This window comes from Tripterygium wilfordii, chromosome 7 (assembly GCF_013401445.1).
Source record: "Tripterygium wilfordii isolate XIE 37 chromosome 7, ASM1340144v1, whole genome shotgun sequence".
In the NCBI taxonomy this organism is placed as follows: domain Eukaryota; kingdom Viridiplantae; phylum Streptophyta; class Magnoliopsida; order Celastrales; family Celastraceae; genus Tripterygium; species Tripterygium wilfordii.
Genome location: NC_052238.1, coordinates 15,943,996 through 15,967,996, shown reverse-complemented (window position 1 = coordinate 15,967,996; position 24,001 = coordinate 15,943,996). Strand labels below are relative to the sequence as shown.

General features: G+C 39.2%; 4 protein-coding genes and 1 long non-coding RNA gene across 6 annotated transcripts; 2 read left to right on the top strand and 3 right to left on the bottom strand.

The window, feature by feature from the left end:
- Positions 1 to 614: 614 nt before the first annotated feature.
- LOC120001715 (F-box/LRR-repeat protein 10-like) lies at positions 615 to 4,628 on the bottom strand. 2 transcript variants are annotated; one of them, XM_038850142.1, is made up of 4 exons: positions 4,408 to 4,628; positions 3,834 to 4,042; positions 3,559 to 3,652; positions 615 to 2,288 (listed from the first exon to the last, which is right to left on the bottom strand). In XM_038850142.1, the coding sequence occupies exons 1-4, from the start codon at positions 4,585 to 4,587 to the stop codon at positions 909 to 911; spliced, it is 1,863 nt and encodes a 620-aa protein (XP_038706070.1). In that variant the 5' UTR covers positions 4,588 to 4,628; the 3' UTR covers positions 615 to 908. The 2 variants fall into 2 exon arrangements, with proteins under 2 accessions (XP_038706070.1, XP_038706071.1); XM_038850143.1 differs by having other exon boundaries at positions 615 to 2,246.
- A 1,460-nt stretch (positions 4,629 to 6,088) lies between these two features.
- LOC120002978 (F-box protein SKIP23-like) lies at positions 6,089 to 9,190 on the top strand. The gene is made up of 2 exons (XM_038851865.1): positions 6,089 to 7,343; positions 8,736 to 9,190. Exons 1-2 carry the CDS (start codon positions 6,132 to 6,134, stop codon positions 8,772 to 8,774), a joined length of 1,251 nt encoding a protein of 416 aa, XP_038707793.1. The 5' UTR covers positions 6,089 to 6,131; the 3' UTR covers positions 8,775 to 9,190.
- Positions 7,575 to 8,729, bottom strand: LOC120002979. The gene is made up of 2 exons (XR_005469221.1): positions 8,264 to 8,729; positions 7,575 to 8,175 (listed from the first exon to the last, which is right to left on the bottom strand). It is a non-coding gene; the product is annotated as an uncharacterized LOC120002979 (long non-coding RNA).
- Positions 9,191 to 9,417: 227 nt separating the features above from the next.
- On the bottom strand, positions 9,418 to 13,773 carry LOC120003079 (rop guanine nucleotide exchange factor 1-like). The gene is made up of 5 exons (XM_038851984.1): positions 13,209 to 13,773; positions 12,718 to 12,834; positions 12,085 to 12,623; positions 10,981 to 11,334; positions 9,418 to 10,226 (listed from the first exon to the last, which is right to left on the bottom strand). Exons 1-5 carry the CDS (start codon positions 13,486 to 13,488, stop codon positions 9,801 to 9,803), a joined length of 1,716 nt encoding a protein of 571 aa, XP_038707912.1. The 5' UTR covers positions 13,489 to 13,773; the 3' UTR covers positions 9,418 to 9,800.
- A 2,541-nt stretch (positions 13,774 to 16,314) lies between these two features.
- On the top strand, positions 16,315 to 23,846 carry LOC120003080 (PTI1-like tyrosine-protein kinase 2). The gene is made up of 7 exons (XM_038851985.1): positions 16,315 to 16,743; positions 16,820 to 16,929; positions 17,021 to 17,064; positions 22,080 to 22,831; positions 22,937 to 23,170; positions 23,270 to 23,419; positions 23,511 to 23,846. The coding sequence occupies exons 1-7, from the start codon at positions 16,501 to 16,503 to the stop codon at positions 23,601 to 23,603; spliced, it is 1,626 nt and encodes a 541-aa protein (XP_038707913.1). The 5' UTR covers positions 16,315 to 16,500; the 3' UTR covers positions 23,604 to 23,846.
- Positions 23,847 to 24,001: the final 155 nt, after the last annotated feature.

Sequence of the window (24,001 nt, the reverse complement as noted above, 5' to 3'; positions counted from 1 at the left end):
TTTCTTCAAACTATTGAGATTAAAGGAAAAAAAAAAAAAACCTATACCTCTCTTTTCCAAGGAACACAAAAATTGTTAAAAGAGTCCAATGAGCTCCTGAATTCAAGTTATGGAACTTGAACAACTAATTGAGTATCATAACAATGGAGCTCCGGAACAGCAAACTCAAATCAAACCTGCCTGGACCTGCAACAACCTTCCCCTGTGCAGTACTATTATCACCATTAACATATCATTGCGTCTTAAAAGAATTGCAGAATACCATTCTTCGATAAATGTTTTGACAAATGAAAAAACAGATGCATCATCCTTTCTGCTCGTCTAGCAACCATCCATCCGAGCTGAAACGTTGAGCGAACGCGGAAACATTCGCCTAGGCTAACTTAGAGCATCTATACGAAAATGCTGCTGCGTTCAGAACCTAACGAAAAAGAAGAAGGGAAAAGCTGTACTTAATACTATCTTCAGAGTTCAGATGATCTCAGAAGCTGTGAGCACAAAGATCACTAGATGCACAATCTAGTCAACTTCCCTGTAGCTTCTAGCCACTGGCATAGACTAGTTAATATTCAAAAGGACGGGATCGGTGATAGACACCCCACAACTCAGCCACATATTCGCTTGTAAAGTCATAACAAATGATAATTAAAAATTCTAAACAAGAAAGTCTTGCGGTCTCTCCCCGCATTTACTAAACAAGGAAACCATATGAAATATCTGAGTTCTTAGCAAATCCATAATCCAGATTTGCATCTTCTTTATTTTTTTTCTTAATCAGCAAGAAATGTAAATACTATAAATTATTAAAAAATAACTGTGCTAGAAATTACTGCACCAGCTCGGCGGTTGGGGAGTGGCTGCAGCAGAGTTCCCACCGTCATATATTCATCGCTTCGAAGCCCTTCCACCTAGAATAGCAAATATTCCTCATCTTTAGTACCAAAATCACTAAAATCAATGCTGTCCAAATTGCCCGAAAGATTCAATGCGCTAGATCTCTGCTCACAGCCACACCATCCCACATATAATTTTTGTCTATTTATAGCCAAATCTGCCCCAATGCTTCCTGAAAAACACAACGATTTTAGCTTTGGAAAGTAAGGTTTTTCGAACCACTGAGAGGCTAGCTCTGTAATACCACCACAATGATAGAGATCCAACAATTGCAAATCACTATGGGCTAGCGCTTCAATTGAAATATCAGTTATGAGTGAACTCCCTCCGATTCGGAGCACAGTAATTGGAGAATGACATTTTGCAAATGATAGAACTCCATCATCAGTGAGTTCAGGAATGTCTGACATATCCAATCTTTGCAACTCCAATTTCGACAAGCCTTCAAATAGGTTAGAGATGCCTTTACCCGTAAGCTGTTTACATCCTCTAACGGATAATGAAACCAATGAACTTATCACTCTCCCTCTTAAGAATGACAATCCCTTATCAGTTATATTAGTGTCATCCAGTAGTAAAACCTTTAACTTTGAAAGGGAACCAATAGCTCGAAGTGCTGTATTCCCAATTCTTTCACACCTTCTCAAGTCGAGGATTTGCAGATCCGACTTCTCTACCAAATTTACAATTGCTATGTTCGTCAAAGAGCTACACTTTCTCAAGCTGACATGAGTTAAAGAAAGGGAACTTGTAGAGAGATCACGGAATGCCTGACCAGTAAATTTAGAGTTCCCTGCAAACACTCTAAACTTGTATAGCTTAGGGCACGAACAGAATAATCTTTCAAAACCCACATCTGTAATATGAGTAAAGCCACCAAGACAAATGCTTTCCAATTTTTTGCACTTTTCAGCCAAAAATATTAACCCAGCATCATTAACTCCCATGAAAGAGGAATTCCTGTACTTTGGAATACGAACTATGGAGAGGCGTCGAAGTTCCCCGTTACAATTAAGCGTTCGAAGCCCAGCATTTGTCAGGTCATAATCGATTTGGTCAATTTGTTGAAGACCAGAGTTTGCGAGGTCATAATCAATTATAGGTTGCGAATATGGAGCATCTCGAAGATCAAGATCTGTCAAGGAAATCAAAGCATTTGATATAGCAGCAATCAATGCATCACTGATGAGGTCTACGGAGAGACGCAGTTTTTTAATGCATGATACGTTGGATGAGGATCCTTCTTGTCCCACATTTGAGTTTAGTGTCTCAACCACCGCCCATGAATCAATAGAACCAATCTCCAGCGAAGTGAGTTTATCTGAAGCTGGAGCCCAAATTTTAGTAGAAAGCTGAGGGCCAAATTCCGATAAACTAATCATCAGCACAAGTTCCTAACAAAATTTGAAAGGAAACAGATAATAGGTGATATGCAGTAAAAGATTCAAGATATCACAGAAACTGGAAATTTTAACATGCAAAAAAGGTATAAAAAAAACGCACAACAAAGATAACTCAGAGATATTTGGTATTTAGAATTCAGTGAAATTTGATTAACCAAATGATGCAATGCATTAAGACACCATCTATCATCCAATTCTTCATTTGGATGGTCAAGAAGGGAATTAACCACAAAAATTCTTCAACATTTTACGAAAAATATTTGGTTGCTGAAATCTTAAAAGGCAATGATGTTGACTAAAGCACAGCTAAGTTATTGCAAGAGTAAAATCAATTGAAAGATGTGAGTCCAGAATAAAATAGTGGGTGCCATTGCATAAGATAACATCATAACCCGTAAAAAGACAAAAACCTATCCCCGATGAAGTACCACTTTCGTGAAGGTTAATACGAGCATGAAACTTGCATTAATTTACTTCGAGTGTAAATATTTTTGGCATCCTTTGAGCATTCATTGGTCATCAAACAGAAAAAAAATGCACCCATGAATGCTTATGCATATATTATCGAACACAAATTCAAAACTAATCAACTAAACCAATTTATATAATTTCCATAATATAAGAAATATCTGATACGAACACAATTAAAAATCTTTCGTCATCTCTTAATTTCTGTGTAGTACCAATTATTCAAATGGGATCAAGCGCTTGCCTTGTAGAAGATGTTAATAATATGTGGAGAATGAAACATTCCGAAAATCAAGAAGAGCTAAGAATGATCTTAAAAGTTTCAGTAGTTTCAATTCTAATTACTCTGACAAAATATATAACGCAATATCATAGAGAAACAAACTGTTAAAACAAGGCCAGGTGATGACAACATGATGAAAGATGTATCACAAGCATCAGGAAAAACCAATATTATCAAGGCATAAGTAGAAAATACCCAATCCTCAAAAGCGACAGAGTGTCACTACCTGTCCTTAAATACCCCCACCAAGGTCACAAAGTGCTGTTTTAATGCCTCAATGAATGCAAACCACAAAAAACTGCGGAATAAAGTACCATGAACTAGAAAATTTTCCAAAATTGTAGCAACTCCAAGTTTCTTTAGATACGTCAAACATAGTTATAATGCACATGGAGGGCTGATCTAATCAATGCCTAAACTTGAAAATATGAATTCCTCAAAAGAAATGTAAGGAGTTAAAACAGTTTCTATCAAAATTATACTAATTAAGTAGTTGCAATAGAGCCTTACTTCTAACTGAGTGCAATTATTGAGGATTTCCTCCAGATCAGTCACAAGAATCTTCATTCCTCTTCGGTCAGCCACCGATGCCACGTAGAGTGACCTGATGTGAAAAAATTAAATACATCTCTGATTACAACAATGCTTTAAATGGAAACGAAAAATAGTCAGCGCATAAAATGACATTGGTTTAATGCAAATGAATTAACGATATACACAATCCAAGATGTAATAACCTTTACAAGCACAACCAAAGCGATACGTACCACAACCATACAACTCACCTAAGATCCTTGCATTGATTTCCAATCTTATACAACAGCATCCCATCAAACCGAAAACAGTTTCGTAGGCAAATCTCTTGCAAAGATGGCTTAATTATAAGATCAACATTGGAGCAATCCAACTCTTCACAATCCACCTTCAAGCTCCTTAAATTAGGATTTAGCGGCAACAAGCGCTCCAACAACTCTATCGTAGGCGCAATGTGATCCTAAACAAAACAAAAGTTGTTAACTTTCAAAACCTCCCAGCAATTTAGTTGCTGAATGAAATAATTACACTCTCCCTATGTATCATAATTAAATTTTTTATTGTTGGAGGTGAAAAGGTTCCTTCTTTCGCATAAATAATGACACCAAGATCATATCAATACCCTGTAATATTACTTTGGTCATGAAAACGAAGAGCTGAACTCAAGAAAGCCAAACAGAGACAAAACGCTTATTAGGGGGTTCTAACTCAAAAGGAAGTCAATTTCATTTCTTCAACGTCCAAACAGAGACAAGCCACATAAAAAAATCTAGTCTTTCGCAACAAAAGAACAGAACGTACTCGAAAGGATACAAGAGGACTTACAGGGAAATGGAATTTATCGAGGAACGTTAAGACATTGGAGGCGCAGGATTCCAAGGTCTTGCATGTACAAGCCAGGGAGCAGATCGAAGCCACATCGAGCCAAGTCATGATGGATTCTAGGATTTCCAACGGCAGCTGCTCCAGCCGCCTCTTGGTCTTCTTTCCACCGCCGCCCGTCATCCCTCCCTCTCTTACTCTAGTGTCTATGTGGTGTGCGTCGCTCTCTATGTTGTCTCTGTCTCGGTGATTTATATATGTCCGTACATTCTGTACGTGTTTATCTGAGAAGAGAATTTCGGTGGGGTCCAACAGATTTCAAGTGTTTTCCTTTTTATTTATTTATTTATTCCACAATATTTTCATATTTTACATGTTGTGTTAGTTAATGGATAAAAAAGGAGTATTTAATTAAAGGGTAAATATTAGAAACAAACCCTTGTAGTTTAGGCCATTTCTAGGTGTAACCCTCTAGTTCAAAAACTTTTATTGCACTCCTTTTACGTACATTTATCTCTTGTGAGGTCACTTTTATCCATATATTTTTAGACTAATTGAAGTGTAGTATATATATATACAATGATGTTTTTGCATCGTCCTGATAAGGAGGTTAGAGATAGAGGTATTATTATTAGTAAATTTGAGAGGTATCATTCTAACGATTTGAATCAGAATGGGTGTACTTAGAAATAATCTCAACCATAAGGGAATGATAATTTTTAGTCAAAGAAAAACATAAACAAGAAAAAGATGCAAGAGATTTTGTTATTTGACTATTCCTTCATGCTATGGAATAGACGTTCATGGGATTATTATAAGAAATGGTCATTCTAACTCTCTTTGTAATGATTATTACGATTACAATGACCAACTATCGTATCGTATATTTGTATCAAACATTGCATTGTAATAAACTATTATACTAGACATTGTTATAAAAACCCTGTCGGACATTGATACGGGCTTGATAACCGATTCACCGATTTTACGGTCCAATTTTAATAACACTGGTGATACTGAGATAGTCATTCCTATTCCTTGGCCAAATGCTACACCAAATAATGCTAAGGGCAAATGCAATGAGAAACAACTTACTGGGCCAACATTTTTATTGCCCCGATCCCACCTCTATTACACAAAAAGTAAGTCAAACACGTATTCTAATACAGTCACATCAGCAAAACACAAATTTCTATACACTTTTTCTTCCCACACACTTTCTCTTTCCACCCAACCCAACAACATTCCATTCCTCCATATTATCCACAACAAAACTACACCAAAACATCAAATATCAATACATCCACATCAGCAAAACACTTATCCCATACAGCCACATAAACAAAACACATTTTACAATACAACCACATCAGCAAAAGACAACATCTTTGTTGGCCCAATACCAATTCACCATTGCATTTGCCCTAAGCGGAGGGGAATGATCATTGATGATTGGAACAGGATTGGACTCTATTTTCTTTCTCTAAACCTAATTGTAACTGATTAGGTTGGGCCTGGGCTAAGCTCAAGTCCAGCCCACGTTGGAAAAGTAATTGAGATTGGACTCTACTTTCTTTCTCTAAACGTAATTGTAACTGATTAGGTTGGGCCTGGGCTAAGCTCAAATCCAGCCCACGTTGGAAAACTAATTGGGAAACCAGTTTGTCGTCTTTGTGTGTGAATGATTCTCTTCTGTGTCTCAATTTCCACCGAAACCTGGAACGGGAATGGCGGAGTGGTCCCAACTCCCACCGGAACTACTTGACCAAATTGCGAAATCCCTCCAGGCCCCCTTTGATCATCTACGTTTTCGATCGGTGTGCTCTGCGTGGCGATCCAGCGTGACCCCCAAGCCCCGTCGCTTTTTGCCAGGTTATCTCATCCTCCCCAACGACGGTATCTCCGATACCACTTTTGGTTTCCACCTCTCCAAGCGCTCTATACTCATCCTTCAATCCACGCGACTCGGCAATCAAGCGGAACGGAGCCCTCATCCCGCTTGGGTAATCAAAATTGAAGAAGACTTGCCCGATAGAAAGAGCTTGTTGAACCCATTATCGAGACATCGTTTTAGTCCTCTACCAAGCGATTTCCCAAGGGTCTTAGATTTGTCGGGTATTCGTGTATGTGAATTGGGCCAAGAGTACGTGCTTCATTCCATCAATTATAAACATATGATTGGTGATGATAATCTGTACATGGAGAAGGTCGCATTGAAATGGGTTAGCATTGATGGCGATTTCGTGTTGCTTACGATTCATGTATCGGGGAAGCTGGCGCTGTTCAGATCTGGAAACAAGAGGTGGACGACAATCAATGATATGCCGTCTCCCTATGATGATGTCATTTTGTTCAAAGGGGAGTTCTTAGCCGTCGACAATACTGGAAGAACTGTGAATGTGGATGTTACTGGCTCGCCACCGGTACTGAGTTTGGTGGCTAACCCTGTGTTTGGAGGGGACAAGAAATACTTGGTGGAATGTGAGGGGCAATTATTGATGGTAGATATGTATCTAAGTATCGATGCTACGGAGGGTGGTCCTCTGGGCTTCGGTGAGGACTTCTTGGAGCATTTAGCTGTTTATATGAGCGAGAGGACTGTGAGGTTCAAGGTCTACAAATTAGATGAAGAAATGCTGACGTGGGTGGTGGTGAGGAACTTAGGGGATAAAGTGCTGTTCTTGGGTGACCATTCTACTTTTGCGGCATCGGCTTCTGATCTTTCTCTGCCGAAGGGAAATTACATTTTCTTTGTAGATAACTTCTTCTATGTAAGCAGCGAGTATAGTGGTGGGGACGAAGATGGAGAAATGGGCGGTGGTCGAGATATTGGTGTTTTTGACTTGGAGAGTTGTTGCATTGGACCCTTAGGAAACTATCCTCACTATTCCAAGATTTTTTGGCCTCCCCCACATTGGATTTTCTCTTGTGGATTGGGGGTAAGGATGTTTATTTGTGTTGTTTTCAAACTGTGAATGTGTGTGTTTTGAAGCTCTTCTTTGCTATCAGTATTTTAATTTCCTATTATCCGTGGGTTTGGTTAATTGTTGTGTTGTGAAGTTCTGGTTTGATATTGGCATTTTAAATTTTTATGTGGTTTTAGTTAATGTTTGTTTCTAGTTTTCTCAATTTGGGAAAATTGATTATTTTGTTTGTGTTTTGGATGTAAAGATTTGGCCTTTCGTAGTTAATCAGTAGGGGTTGGGTATGGATTAGAAAGGGTAGCAGACATGATGGTAATTAAGTTTTAAATCTATTACGGGGGGAAATGTTCTTCTGTGTCATTTGACTTGGTTTGGTTCTCTCATCAAAAAGTTTCCTGTTGGAAGGGTAGTTCAAGAACATAATAGCAATAATAATAATCAATAATGTTGCTTTAATTACAGCTCTACATCTCTTCTGGTTGAGGCTTGATAGTTACTTAGTTAGGTGCGTATGCTATCGTCATTTCTTCTTCATGCAGTTACTGAATTGCTGCCTCCCTGTTCCTATTGAGACCACGAACAATTCCTCTTGGTTAGTTAGAGCCACACTTAATAAGCATTTGCATGTTGCTGGTTGTGTGCATATACCTCGAGAGTCTAATTCTTGGGGAATCAATTTCTTTTGGGTTGTCTCTTGTCATGATCCCCTAATTGCTAAAACTTTTTATGTATTTTTTTTTGATAAATCGAGTAACTTTTGGGCTACTTGTTAAGTCTGCTTTGAAATTCTCCATCTCAATTTTGTAAGGGCGAGTTTCCATCTCTTATAAAATGGCCTCATGAGCACCTTGCCTTGGCTAGTCCAATCATCTGTATCTCAGTATCTCTTTTGTAAGGGCGAGTTTCCATCTCTTATAAAATGGCCTCATGAGCACCTTGCCTTGGCTAGTCCAATCATCTGTATCTCAGTATCTCTACCATGACTCAGTATCTATGCTCATTTTCCTTCTCAATAGCTAGAATATTTTTTTCAAAATCAAGAAACATGGACACATCCATAATGAAGAGTGAAGATGACGTTATGGCTTGTAGCTGCTTCTATTCTTCGACTTTGATGTTAAATTTCAGTTTCTAGTTGTGGTTGATTCCAGGGTCCATGGATAATTCATTTCCTTTTGGACTATAAGTCTATAATGCTATGCATCACATAAGTCCGCCTTCATTCTCTAGATGCTACCTCAAAGCAAATATTGTTTGATTACTATGCTTTTGTACCAGCTTATTTGCTTTGTCACTAATATTCTCCTAATAAACAGCTTCTTGTCTATATCATGTATCCTTCCCTTTTCTCATTTTAATAATGACTGATATCCTGATTCTCAACTGGTTTTTCCTTGAATGCAACAGGCGCAAAATCAAAATCACTCAGCAGAACAGTCTCAGTGAAGTGCAGATAGATTTCCTTTGTACGAGAAATGCCGTTTCATTGACCAAATCATTGGAGTATCAGTGAAACCCTCACCTATCTCAGAAGAGAAGGTCCACGACTGGGTAAAGATGGATTTCCTTGTCTTATCCACCCTGGAAAGATGATGCTAAGCCCAGTACATATTGGATACAGAGAGTTGGGTGCTTTTTATCCCATGATTTGTTTTTGGGTGCTTTTTTAACACATGATTTGTTGCTGAAATTCAGAAATTGTTTGATCATTTATTTATCTTAGCTGCAAACTTCAGATGTTACAGATTTCTCTTCTCAATAGAACTTTTGCTTACATCTTGATAGCTTCACTGCAGAGTGAAAGTTGTTCAATCATTTCTGAGTGCCCGTAATATAAGATGACTGTTTGTGTTGTTTGATCTCATCATGCTTAAATCTTGCCTGAGATATGAACTTAAGCTCGTGGAGCTCCTCTCCTGTTTTGATTTACGATCGAATCTTGTCAACCTCCCATCATCATTGTATCATGTTCAACCCCATATCGATCTTGTCAACCTCTTGAATTGTGTTGATCCCGATTTTGACAATCTTGGACATTAAACTTATGACAAGGTAACATATTAAAGCATAATAGCAAGCAACTCCTATCAAATCAGCACAAAGATAATAACGATGATATGAAAAAAATTGAAGAAGGGTTACACATGATCCTGCCAAAAGCAGCATTGTTTCTAGTCATCTTAATTCTCAACCCTACTACTCATATAGCCTTAATTTACAAATATCGAGTTACAGCTTACCCTCCCTATGAAGTTGCCTAAGGATATGCATCTCTCCTAAGCAATTACCACATAATAAAAATCATGATCAAAACTTTAGAATATCATATTTCTACTTTCAACGAATATGCAAAATGCCATATTTCTTCGTTTCCCAATTGCCAAAGGATTCTCACGTCAACTTTATGTACTCTGTTTCTATGCTTAGTAGATGCTATAAGCTCGTTTTGCTCAAGATGTTGACTCCTCCGTGTTAATCTCGCTCAGGAGCATCCCCTGAGACCCTTCTTGCACTAAGGTTTCCGGCACAAGACCAAACCTTTTCGAAGTCTGATGGGAATGGTTTTTCCAGTTTCCAGTCTGGTGCCTCCTTTAAATAATTCTTCCTCAGAGAGGATGGCACTCTTCCTGGGCTCCGAGTGATTGGACTAGAAGAGCAAAAGGTTGGGGTTGCAAATGGCGAGGCATAAGGGGTGTGCTGAATTGAGAAAGGGCTGGGTGACATTCGCTTCTGGATGGGAATGCCACCTACACCTCCCCGGCTGAACATTGATTCTGCCGCAGCACATCTCTTAGTCGCATCATCAGCATATAGAACATCATCTATCCTTGCCATAATGTTGAAGGCTAAGCTCTCCATTACTCTCGAGTAGCTTTCAAGAATAGACTGCCCAACGTCCTGCAAGAATACTAACCTTATCACCATCTAGATGTTACACAAGTTCCATGCTCTATTTTTTCCTTCTAAGATTGTTTCTAGTTCAACAACATATGAAACCACATCGCCATACATAAGCAAGACAATTTTCAAAGGAAATATACAAACTAGGAAGGCCTAAAACAGTTAACACCAGTACAAGGGGAAAAAGAAAAATAATCTTTTGCCCATGCCTTTTTCAGTTTTTCATGAAAATGCAGGTTCAAATTTCAAAGCTAGTGAGGGCACCACAAAAATTCACCAAAACAGGTAAACAACGACAGACTAATTTTAACATTTACTGCTTAAAAGCCCCAACATTAAGTTCGAAACAATGAATGCATCTCCCAGAGAACAACTCCGGAATGAATTGTCATCACAAATTGTCCAGTCTGATAGAGTTCCTTGTGTTACTATTAGTAAATTGTAGTGGCTTGAGGAACCAACAGCTTCATAATGATGCGCATATGGTAAGCTTTCATTACAACTAGCCCTCAACACCATTCATTAACTCAAAAATCCGTTGGATTTTTTCTCACCTTACATTAGGTGACCCATCTGATGCTTAGGTTCACCAACATTGAATTTTGACTTCTTTAATTGTAAGTGCTCCAGTAAGTAATTTATTATAATTTAAATTACATCATTATTTAGTCATGTTTACCCTAACATGTTATTGTAATTGATAATAAGTAGTTCTGCATGTACGACAATATTGAAGGTTCAAAGCACATACCTTGTTGTATTGAATCTTGTTCATATCCAGTGCAGTCTGAGGGAGGCCAGGGAATCTAAGCCTCAGGCTTTGTAAGAGGCACTCAGCTCGTTGGGCAAGAAAATGATTCTTTTCGGAGACAGAAACAAGGGCCTTGACCTTACCACCCCAAGATGAACGCCGGCATTTCATGTGCTTCATGTGCTTTCTTAGGTATTTTTGCTTCCAAACATGCACTGCAGCCTCAATCCTGTTAGCAACTTCCAGGGTGTGATGCTCTGATGAAAAGTCTAGACAATCCAGAAGACTCTCTGGAGAGAACTTTTCAGCAGTTATGTAGCGGTAGATGACATCGTAAAGACAAGCTTTTCCACTCTGAATACATTTGCAAATCAATTACCATGATAGTTTTGAAGGAAAAGGAAAAAAAGTTCAGAAATCTCAATATTAATATTGTATCCATAAGATCACAATTTGGGTTTAATGTTTTCCACTGACAACAATTACAAGCAAGAAGATCATTGTTTGGTAATTCTTAAATGTTGTTGAAACAATTTTCTGACATTTTCTATCAAATACTGAAAATGTCCTGAAAAACAGAAAAATATGAAATAGACATAAAGTTATCAGAGCCGATCCGTTGAAAATCAACCAAAACTTTACTGTCATAACTCCTGTAATTCTTCCCTCTAAATACGTTAAATCACAGGAAGTATACTGCCAATATGAGCTTAATTTATTATCTCAAAATGACATATATAAACAACCAAATATCTATTCAATTGATGAGACAAAAGATATAATGCTTATGGTACACATAATTTAAAAGAAAATTGTTTTACAAGGAAAAAGACTTGAAAGCAATTCTTTGTGCGTCATTGGCTATCTCTAAGGGCATTGCAGTTGAACTAAGAAAAAAATCACAAGGGAAAGAGTAGTATTCATAATTCCAGAGCTTTCTTAAATATGCATATGACAAAATTGTCAAATTCTCCATAGGTAGAGCACAATACTTAAATATAATAGTAGCGAAACAACAGCATTCATGCTAGCAAGTTTTGTCAAATCTAAGTCATACAGTACAACAAATACTAAAAGTCTAAAAGTCAGAAACTAAATATCCACCTTTGGTAAAGTCTCCAAATACGCAATGGGTATCTCCATTTCAGCAAGCACGCTACTATTAATAGCCATGGCAGCTTTCAATATCTGGTTTGTGCAATCCCTACACTGTTGTAATGTCTTTCTGGCATGCTCCGACAACCCATCTGGCGGTACTTTAGGACAAGGAAGCCACCACTTCTCTTCCTGCCTAATAGAAGGCTTCTGACCAGAAACCCCTAGTGGATAGACATCACAATCACCACCATCACCTAGAACTATCCCCCGGTCAACATACCAGAACTCTGTATCAGAAAAGCCATCAAGCAGACCAATCATCATGGCATCCAGCTTCTTCAAGGCAGGCAAATTTACATATAAATCAGACCGAGGCCTTGTTTCCATCACTTCAAATGTACCCCCACCAGGAAATTGTTGCATCGAAGGGACAAGTTCAACAATGGAATCACTCACACACAAAAGCCAATCCATTTCTCGACACCACATTGCCTTCTTCTGTGAGGCCAGTGGCTCTAATCTCCATAGTTCACCAAACACAGTGGCTGCCATTGCGAAAAAAAAAAAAGAATTGCATTTAACAGAATACACATGAATAAGTGATTTAATATGCGGCTAGAGAGTGAAATAGAGAATAACCCGAGAGATTTGTGATGGCATTAGAAATTGCCAGGGCTGTACACACTCCTTTTCCCCCTCCAGACATGTCCTCGCCTAATAGAAGCTTAGCAAATCTCTCTTTCATCATCTCAACCTCTATAAAAGCAAATTACACAAAAGCATAAGATAAATATTAAAATGAAGAAATAACAGATGGTTCTTCACTTCTTCCTTCAGCAAGGAACGAGATTACTAGTAACTCTAGTTGTAACTGCTCGAGTGGAAGTATAAATGATAGATGCGTCGCAGCATTATTCACTAGATAATGGGATTCCCATTCGGTGCTCAATTATTAGCTTATTACTTCGTCGCATTTCATATAACTTTTCTGTAAGCTTCTAAATTCGTTCTCTCTTGGTTTCCTTCCTTCTTTTTTCTTCGCAACCAAACATGGCGTGAACTAATTGTTCCAGCCAGAACAAGAAAAGAAAAGAAAAGCAAAGCACTAAAAATAGAGCAAGATGAATTACCGGACAAATCCGTCTCCCGTTTCTCAGGCTTCTCGTCCCAGACAACCACATCCTTGCCTCCAATCACAGGCATCATCACCACAGGCGCCGGGAAACAGAAGTTCCCAACAACAGGCCGGGGAGACGAAGCCATTGAGCTGGAAGCCCCTCCTTCTCCATCAAACCTCCTACCCGAGAAGCTACTGCAGCTCTCCGACTCGCTAACATCCGCGCTCAGACTGTAGCTCCCGCACCTCTCGCTCTGCTGATCAGAGCCTTCCTCCGACGACTCGCTCCCCATCTTCAACACAGGAAATCGCAAGATCTCAGTAGCACATCCGTTACTCCGAGGAAAAATGTAACTGAACACTGCGAGTAGTGGTGACTGGTGGCTCTGGTGAGTGATGATCTGATTCTGATAAAGTAGCCGAAAGCACGCTCGCGGTGTTTACTCACATTGTACTGTATCACTCCCTCACTCTCTATTTTTCGCTTTCTCTCTCTGAGATGGTACTGTTGATGATGCTTACCGGTCCTGGGTTATGGAGCAAACGAGAGAGAGACGGCCGTTCGCAGGGCCTCCACCTTTCCGTGACCGAAGCGTTTAGCAGTTAACACCCGACACGGTTCTTTATCTGTGGAGCCCACCTCCCTACCTTCGCACACTTTTTTCCAATGCGTCCAATTTTGCCACGCTGGATGTCTTGATGACACGTGGCAGTAATAATATTACACATGGCGATGGCATTATGGATGATGGCGCTTCGGGCGAAGATGAGAATCTTGATTGCGTGGCCTTGTGCCAGGTGTAAGAGTGCCTAGTGGGGCCCATGTAATTAGTGGTGGCGAATTCCAAACGGCGTTTTCATGGCGGAAACTGGAAAGAAGGATAACAAACGAGCGTCCTCAGGATAAGCACCTGAGGGCTCGTTTGTGATGTCATATTTTTCAGTGTACACCCCTATTAAATACTGTACAGTGCTAATCCAATCTTGACCCTTGGTAGAAAGAAGGAACCAGCAAGTATTCGACGGAGGGGATCTGATGCAAAGAGTGAGCGGCGAGAAGAGAATCTTTTTCTGCCAAAAGGGCCCTGACATTGTGTGGGAGAGAAGTTGTCGACTGTTGGATTACATTCGGTGGATACTACTGCGTCATACGCAATCGGTTTTGTGAATCGTGCAACGGGTTTAGTCAACGTTATAATTTCTGATCTCATTCAATCGAACCTTATTAATCCCATAATTTGACCAATGATTACACTAATCATGTGGTGAATCAATCACGCTTGTGGACTTGAAGAGAAGTTCATAAAACCTTTCAGTCTAAGTGGAGAGTACCATAGCATATACCCCTTGCACGTGACAAAAACTTAGGCCTGCAAGCATTAGGTCGGCTGGTCGGGTACCCTAGGAAAGCTGCTGCCGTTAGATAACGTTTGTCTGTTACCAACTGCACGGCAGCTATTCCCTGCTGCTTCGACATCACACAACTAATTTCCTAAAACCGATTAATCAACCGAATCAAACCGTCGAAAATGATTGATTAGTTATTGACTTTGGGATCTTGGACTTTGGGATATTCCTGATTACAAGAGATTTATTTATTGAAATAGTTGATTCACATGCTTATTTAATTACCATAATCAGTCTTCACAAAAAATGAAGTACTAATATTTATTATAGTAACTTAGCCTTCAAATTTCCAGGTCAACGAAGGCTTAAATTAAAAATATATTGAAAATAGGTTTGGGCCAAGCCTTAGATATTTGTTGTGATTGTTAAGCCTGGTCTACCCAGTGAGTTGGGGCCTTATATTTTTTGAGATGGGCCGGATCCTGACTTTGCTTAGTAGGTTACAAATCAAAAGCCCATTCGAACCATGAATGTTCAGTCTCTCATGTAAGGAGTTTAGTGCATATAGGTAACTGAAAGATACCTTCATTTGTAAATAGGTCACCCAAAGAAAAAATTTCAAATTTGGTCACTCAATGTTCTAATTATAAGCAATTTGGTCATGAGGGTCAATTTCCACTTAGTGATCTATATATGCACTTAACTTCTCATGTAAGGGAATTTTAGTGGTTTTACTTTCTTTTTACTTGTTAGGCGTTCTTTTACTTCTTTTTGTGGTTTGGGAGAGTGTCTATGTCCACAGAGTCTAAAACTGTTTTTATACGATAATTTCAATAATACATTCTGTTAGAGTTTATATCTTTTTATACCTAGCTACCTGGATATCCAAAAATATAATTATATCCCCGTAATAAAACTACCAATATTCACATAAATAATACCCTCTTGATACAGTATGCTACCCTGTCATACAACTTTCTCTTTCCTTAGATAATTAATTCTTCTAATATGAGTCATTATTTAACAATATAATTGTTTCCTTGCTAACTCATTTTGGTTTGGGTACATTGTAGTTGAATTCTCTTCTGAAGGATGACTCTTTATCAATGGAATGGTTTGTTTTTTTTTTTTTTTGGTCAAGATCACTGATTGACATATAAGAGGGATTACTGTTCCATTTGAATTTCGGTGGTGGGTCACATATGGGTCCGATGGAAGAGGGGTGATATAATGAGCACCTTTAATGTCTCTTTTTTATTTAGTGCAACTTGTGGCTTATTAATTCGATGTGAAAGTTGGTTAGAATTTGTTTTCACGCACTTAAAAGTTGGTAGATATAGGATAGGTATCTTACCCTTATCTATGAAGAAAATAGTGAACCTCATTCTTCAAAACCAGATAGACTGACAGATCCCAAATTTAATAGCCTAACAATATCTCATCGTCTCTAGGCTTTGATTGCTCATGTTAGGAGTTTGAACTAGTTGAGATATTTCCTTGAAATTTTCCTAGTCTCGTGAGCTTTAGGCCCTCTTCCAAGAAGGAGTTAGGAACCTCATTTTCGTTCGTATGAGCTTTGGCCCAATCTTACATGTTATCAAACGTGGTGCGGGCTGTTTTAATAGTTCGAGATTTACACTCACCTAACCTTTCGAAAGGCGCTCTCTCAATTGTTTGAAATGCATGCCGAACTGGGTGATTCCTCGATTAAAAAAAACAGATAGACACATGAAAGTATCTCATTATTGTCCATCAAACACAGGTTGCATAAAACGGTCGATATGGACACTTGACAGCAATGGCAGCCTTGAAATGGGAGGTTTCTGCACGGCCACAAGTACCTACTGGCAATTAGTACGCTTTCAAAGCCTCGACTTCTGTTTATCGAGGAAGGACCACTAAACAGTTCAAGATAATCACCCGAAACCGACACAGAAGAAGAACGACAACTAGCTGTGATGCTGGGGAACCGTCGATTTCATGGTGGACCATTTTCGCTTCTGGGTTCGAAGGAGCAGAAGAAGAGAACAATTGTTGTAGGACTGAAGTCTGATAACAGTAGCAGAGATATGCTGCTGCGAGTACTTGTTGAGGTTGGCAAGGCAGGGGACAATGTGTTGGCAGTACATGTTGAAGAACCAAATGATACTTTTGATCCAAATACATTTCACATCCATGAAGATCTCTGCAAGTCAAATCAGGCAAGCAAAATCCTCAGATGACGACCAAAATGGGCATTTTCTAGTTTCTTTCTCAATAATTTCACATCTTTTGCAGATTGACTTTCTGGTCAAAGTATGCACAGGAGAGACTTACATTGCTGAATTAACTCATCAAGTGAGAGTGAACGGTGCTACAGTTCTTACACTTGGATGCAGCCTTTCAGGGTAATGAAGCTGATATGATATATATCCCCATGTATCGTTCTCTCTCACAAAGTTCTTTTGTCTTTTCTTTTCTTTTTGATGGGGTTTGCAGGCCGAAAGAATTACTTGTTGGGAAATGCATAAAACTGCTGCCTCCTACTTGACTTAATTTTGCAATCAATTACTTTTATTGAAGTGGGAAACACCTATATATAGCTATTACATTGGTTTACAATCAATGATCTACGTAATTACAATCTCTATCAAAGTCACTATCAAAGTCAACAATTGAGGCATCAATTAGTCAACAATTGAGGCATCAATTATGAACTTAGACAAATCAATATTGATTGCCGAATCTTCAATTAAGGAAAGTCTTCAATCAATATTGAGTTTGTCAATAAAGTCTTCAATCAATAAAGTAAATCTTGGGTAAATCTTTGACTCTATTCAACACTCCCCCTCAAGGTGGTGCATAGACATCGTACATGCCCAGCTTGACAAGTGAATCAGCAAACACTGAATTTGACACTCCCTTGGTTAACACATCAGCCAACTGATCTTCGGTCTTCATATACGGAACTTCAATTATTTTTTCTTCTAGCTTTTCATACACGAAATTCCTATCAATTTCCACATGTTTAGTCCGATCATGTTGCACTGGGTTCTCAGCAATTTTAATTGCTGACTGATTATCACAATACAATTTCATTGGTCTTTTAATGGACAAACTCAGCTCCTCCATAAGCCGTTTGAGCCATAACAACTCACAAATACCTTTCACCATTGCTCTGTATTCGGCTTCTGCACTAGATAATGAGACAACTTTTTGCTTTTTACTTCTCCAAGTAACCAGATTTCCTCCAACAAAAGTTAAATACCCAGTGGTTGATCTTCTTCGATCTCCTTTACCTGCCCAATCTGAGTCGGTATAGCCCCATACGTCTGCATGCCCATTCTTAGAAAAAAGTAAGCCTTTTCCCGGTGCAGATTTTAAATATCTCAGAATTCTAATAACTGCATCCATATGTTGTTTACCAGGATTGTGCATAAATATACTCACAACACTGACCGCATATGCAATATCTGGCCTCGTATGAGACAAATAGATTAAACGCCCAACTAACCTTTGATATCGTAATTTGTCTATTGAAGTTTGATTCGAAGACTCTTCCAATCCATGATTTTGTTCCATAGGAGATCCAATTGGCTGACATCCAAGCATACCAGTTTCTGTTAATAAGTCAAGCACATACTTTCGTTGGGATAAAAATATTCCTTGCTCAGAACGAACAACTTCAATGCCCAAAAAATATTTTAATCCTCCCAAATCCTTCATATCAAATTCAGTTGACAAATAGTCTCTCAGTTTACGCATTTCTTCAGAATCATTGCCTGTCACTACCATGTCGTCAACATAAATAATGAGAGCCGTTAATTTATGACCAACTCTTTTCAAAAATAAAGTGTGATCTGCATTACTTTGCTTATAGCCGAATCTTCTCATAGCAAGTCGGAATCGACCAAACCAAGCTCGAGGAGATTGTTTCAACCCGTATAAGGCTTTCTTCAGTTTACACACGACACTTTGATCACCTGGAGCTTCATATCCTGGGGGCAGAGACATATAAACTTCTTCTTGTAGCTCACCATGTAAAAAAGCATTTTTTACATCATATTGTTGTAGAGGCCAATCAAAATTTGCAGCTAGGGATATTAGGACTCGAACCGTATTAATTTTTGCAACAGGAGCAAACGTTTCCTGATAATCAACCCCATACGTCTGGGTGAATCCTTTAGCCACAAGTCTAGCTTTATACCTATCAACCGAACCATCAGGCTTGCACTTGACGGTGTACACCCACCTACAACCAACAGCTTTTTTTCCTTTCGGCAACTCCACCAATTCCCAAGTTTGATTTTTCTCAAGTGCTGTCATCTCCTCAGTCATTGCAGTTGCCCATTTTGGATCCAACAACGCCTCTTGCACTGTAGTAGGAATATCTATGACAGTCATATTACAGACAAAGCTTCGGCATTCCTTTGACAGTCGGTGAGTGGATGCATACTGAGCAATAGGATATTTCACTTTTCGCACAACCTCTGGTGAAAATCTATCTGGTGGAACACCACGAGTACTTCTTGGTGGGAGTACGTATCTGTCAGTTTCAATCGAGACACAAGTATTATCACAAATATTGTTAGTATTAACATCAGACTCAATGCTTACCTCAGGAGGATCTGTACGAGGAGTATCGGGAGTGGGTACTAGCGAAGATGAGAGAGAGGGAGCTTCAGCAACAGTATCGACAACACACAGTGGATCAGGAAACAACTCCATCCAATTTGGAGCTTCAACAACAGTATCACCACTCGGGCCCGGAAGCGTGGAATTGGGTGACGAAAAAAACATTTCATGTTCAGAAAAGGTGACATCCATAGTAACATAGAACTTACTTGTAGGAGGATGAAAACAACGATAACCCTTTTGTGAAGGATGATAACCGACAAATACACACTTGAGGGCACAAGGATCAAGTTTCGTGCGGAGATGTTTCTGTAAATGTACAAACACAACACAACCAAACACCCGGGGAGGAAGTGTGAGGTGCGATGGCAGTGTTACATAGGATGCCAATTTATCAAGTGGTGTCTGAAATTGTAGAACACGAGTGGGTACCCTATTCAAAAGATATACAGCTGTGGTAACAGCTTCTTCCCAAAAACGTGGTGCCATGTGGGCTCCAATAAGGGCAGCACGTGTAATCTCCAAAATTTGTCTGTTTCGGCGCTCAGCAACACCATTCTGTTGTGGTGTATAAGGACAAGTGGTTTCATGCAAAATTCCATGAGTCTGAAAATAAGCTTGTAACTCCTGATTTACAAATTCACCACCATTATCAGATCGAAGAACTTGTAAATTAGTAGAGAATTGTGTTTTGATCATGGTATGAAACGTGCGGAAGCAAGCAGCCACATCACTCTTATGACGCATAAGGTAAAGCCAAGTCATACGAGTGCAATCATCAATAAATAATACAAACCATCTAAAGCCAGTAGAAGTAGTAACAGGGAGGGCAGGTCCCCAAACATCCGAATGAACCAACGCAAAAGGCACAACTCTTTTATTAGTACTATCAGAATAAGTAGCACGATGACTCTTGGCCAAAACACATGTATCACACTGAAAATTGGAAGGTTCACATGTAGAAAATAAAGTAGGAAATAAATATTTCAAGTACCCAAAGGAGACATGACCCAAACGATGATACCATAACCGAATCTGATCTTCTGATGCCCTAGATGACCCTTTTGCTGATAGAGATCGTCCCATACTAACATCTTCCACATAATATAATCCCTCTCTCTTAGTACCACGCCCAATTATCTCCCCGCTGCAGAGATCCTGAAGGAAACAAAAAGTAGGATATATTAATACTAAACAATTTAGTTGTGTAGTAACTTGTGGCACAGATAAAAGATTATTGGAAAGAGCAGGAATCAATAAAGTGTGCTCCAAGGATAATGAAGGAGTTAAGTTAACCCTTCCAGCGCCCGTAACCGGATATGAAACACCATTGGCATTGGTGACAGTAGAGCAATTTGGTAAACAAGCATCATGTAATAAGGACGCATCAAAGGTCATATGATTAGTCGCACCAGAGTCAAGAATCCAACCGGGATCTTTTTCAGAATTTGTTGCAAGAAGGGCTAGACCAACACTACCTGACTGTTGGAGAAGAGTAGGATCTACCACAGAGTGAGTGATATCAACTGGAGTAGTGGAAGCCATGGTATCCATTGAAGAAGGAGTCGATGCCATTGGGACTGTAGGTGAGGTGCATAGCGCAACTTTACCACCTTTTCGAGCTTGTAATCGCTCTTTGTGAGCCTGCCACCACTCGGGATATCCATGCTTTTTGAAGCAAGTATCTACAATATGTTTGGTGCTGCCGCAATGAGTACATTTACCACCAGTAGGTACTGACAGTGACAAAGAACTTGTTGGAGTTCCATATTTTCGAACTGCCATAGCCATCTGAGGAACTTCTGAAGACATCATTGTATTCCGGCGAAGTTCTTCACGTCTCACAGTTGAGAAAGCATTATCAGGTCCAGGTAGAGGATTAGTACGAAGAATATCTCCCCGAACAGAATCATATATATCATCAAGCCCAGCCAAAAAAGAATAGACTCGATCTTCATCAATTTCAGCCATTCGAGTCTTAATCACATCTGGCTGAGTAAAGGTAATTGGACGACGATGATCAAGCTCCTGCCAAATAACCTTAAGATCGGAATAGTATGCAGCCACAGGTCGCCCTGCCTGCTTAGTTGCCATAGCTTTTCGAGACAGATCATACAAAATAGATTTATCAGCACCCTCAAAATATGTTTGAGACACAGCATCCCAAACATCATTCGCAGTGGGTAAACGAATAAAAAGATTCATTATATCGGCCTCCATAGAGCCAATAAGCCAGCCTTTTACAGTAGCATCCTCCATCATCCACTTGTTATATATAGAGTCACTAACAGTAGGTTTCGAGGTCGTACCTTTGAGATATTCCATCTTTCCTCGTCCAGCAACGAACATAGTAACCACCTGAGACCAAAGAGTGAAATTTGAGCCATTCAGTTTGATCCCATAAGGAATAGAGGTTGGTTCTTGAGTTGGCGTCACCACAGGTGGAACTATAAGAGCACCGGATTCAGCCATGAGTTGTTTGTAATTTCTGGATGAGATTCTGGTTCAATGGTGCAATCGGCACCTGTTATGGACGAAGCAATCGGCTTCTGTCGGATGGTTGGAGCAGTCGGCCCCTAGTAGCTACGGTGATGGAGAGGTAGTATGTTAAGAGAACCTTGCTTCGATACCAACTTAATTTTGCAATCAATTACTTTTATTGAAGTGGGAAACACCTATATATAGCTATTACATTGGTTTACAATCAATGATCTACGTAATTACAATCTCTATCAAAGTCACTATCAAAGTCAACAATTGAGGCATCAATTAGTCAACAATTGAGGCATCAATTATGAACTTAGACAAATCAATATTGATTGCCGAATCTTCAATTAAGGAAAGTCTTCAATCAATATTGAGTTTGTCAATAAAGTCTTCAATCAATAAAGTAAATCTTGGGTAAATCTTTGACTCTATTCAACAACTTGTACTCTTCTGGTTGTCAATATTGCAGGAAGAATTCTACTCCGAAGGCAAGGAATTTACATGCATAGATCTTTGATCATTGAATCCTCTATATCTCCATCCAAAAAAGCCAGCTTTGCACAACCAATAATCACAAATCAATTGAAGAAATGCATAACCACAGCACCTTCTTCCCCTACCTCTTCGCCAAAACGAAATAGTGGTAATACAAGAAAGTTCAGTGTTAATGAAGATGTGCAATGTCCGGACTGGCTGTCACAAAAACTCTTCCAGAGACTGGCAATCCTAGAAGCAAATGGGTCGAGCAAGCGTTTTACATCAACAGAGCTTAATGCAGCTACTAATAATTTTAGTCCTGCCATGTTCATTGCAGAGGGGACTAATAGTATGGTGTACAAAGCCAACCTTGTCAATGGTCTGGCTGTAGCTGTGAAAGTGCTTAAGAACACACATTGGTCAGCGGAGGATCTGTTCCAAGAAGTGGAAACTTTGTCCAGCATAAAGCATGAAAACATAGTCCGGATAGTTGGGTATTGCATATGTAGGAAGATGAATGCAGTTGTGTATGATCTCCTAATGGGGAGCTTGAAGCAAACTTTGAGAACGCTCAAATGGAGCGAGAGAATGCGAATTGCAGTTGATGTAGCAAGGGCCCTGGATCACCTTCACCATTGTTGCAACCCTCCAATCATCCACAGAGATGTGAAGTCCTCTAATATACTTCTTTCTAACAATTATCAATCACTAGTAAGTTGTCTTTTCATTCGAATTCAGTTTCCTCAGATTCTTTGACAAGCGCAAAGTAATTTATAGCATATCCGTTCATTTGTTAATATTGTATTCGATTAATAGCTTTCAGATTTTGGAGCAGCAATGGTACATAATCAATCAGAGGAAAATTCAGAAAATATGAAGCCATTGAATGTTGTTGGGACCTTTGGATACTTAGCTCCAGAGTACATGATGTGTGGAAAAATCGATGAGAAGGTAGACGTGTACTCCTATGGCGTTGTGCTCCTGGAACTCATTACTGGAAAAGAAGCTATTCAAAAAAACCAGGCGAATAACGAAAGCTTAGTACTTTGGGTAACAAAAGAAACTATTAAGCTTTAGACTTTTCTGCAAATGAAAATGAACTGTGTCTCTGAAGCTTTAAAGCACTTAAGCAAGCACTGAACTTTGCAGGCAAGTTCTTTACTTAGCCGCGGCCTGTGGGAGTGTCTGATAGATCCTGAATTGAACCGTGAATATGATAAGAAAGAGATGGAAATGATGATGTTCATGGCACGCCTTTGCCTCACACATTCATCGTGGCGAAGGCCAACTATGAAAGTGGTGCGCTTTCTTTTTTCTCCTTGCAATGAAACTTCATTTCAATAATCTTGTCAGATACTTGTCATTGAATCAACATGCTTATGCTTAATAGATACTGAGGGTATTTGAGGAGCCTGAGTACTGGCAAAAGATGCAAAGCGGGAAACATGAGTTCCTCGACGATATGGCTGCTCAGATGCTCTAAATATGGATGAATTCTACTGCAAGTAAGATTATTTGAAGTGCTGGATTGCTGTATAGTTAATAAACTTGTTTCAGTGAACTGATTTACAGGTTGGTTTCCTGAAAAGGTCTTACATATCATGTGCAGTTCTTGAATTGATTTGATCTTGGTTATCTGCTGTCACCCATTTTATATAGTCAAATGCAATTCCTTTTAGAGTGTGAAAGATGCTGAAAGGGGATAATCACACACAATAGAATGAATTACATGTTTTAGTAAAGATTATTTGAAGTTCTGGATTCCTGTATAGTCCATGAACTGGTTTTGATGAATTGATTTTCTTCAGTGTCACCTCACCTGCTATAAACTCATAAATTTGAGTCTTGAGAGTCCATTAGGGGCTGAAAGAGAATTATCAG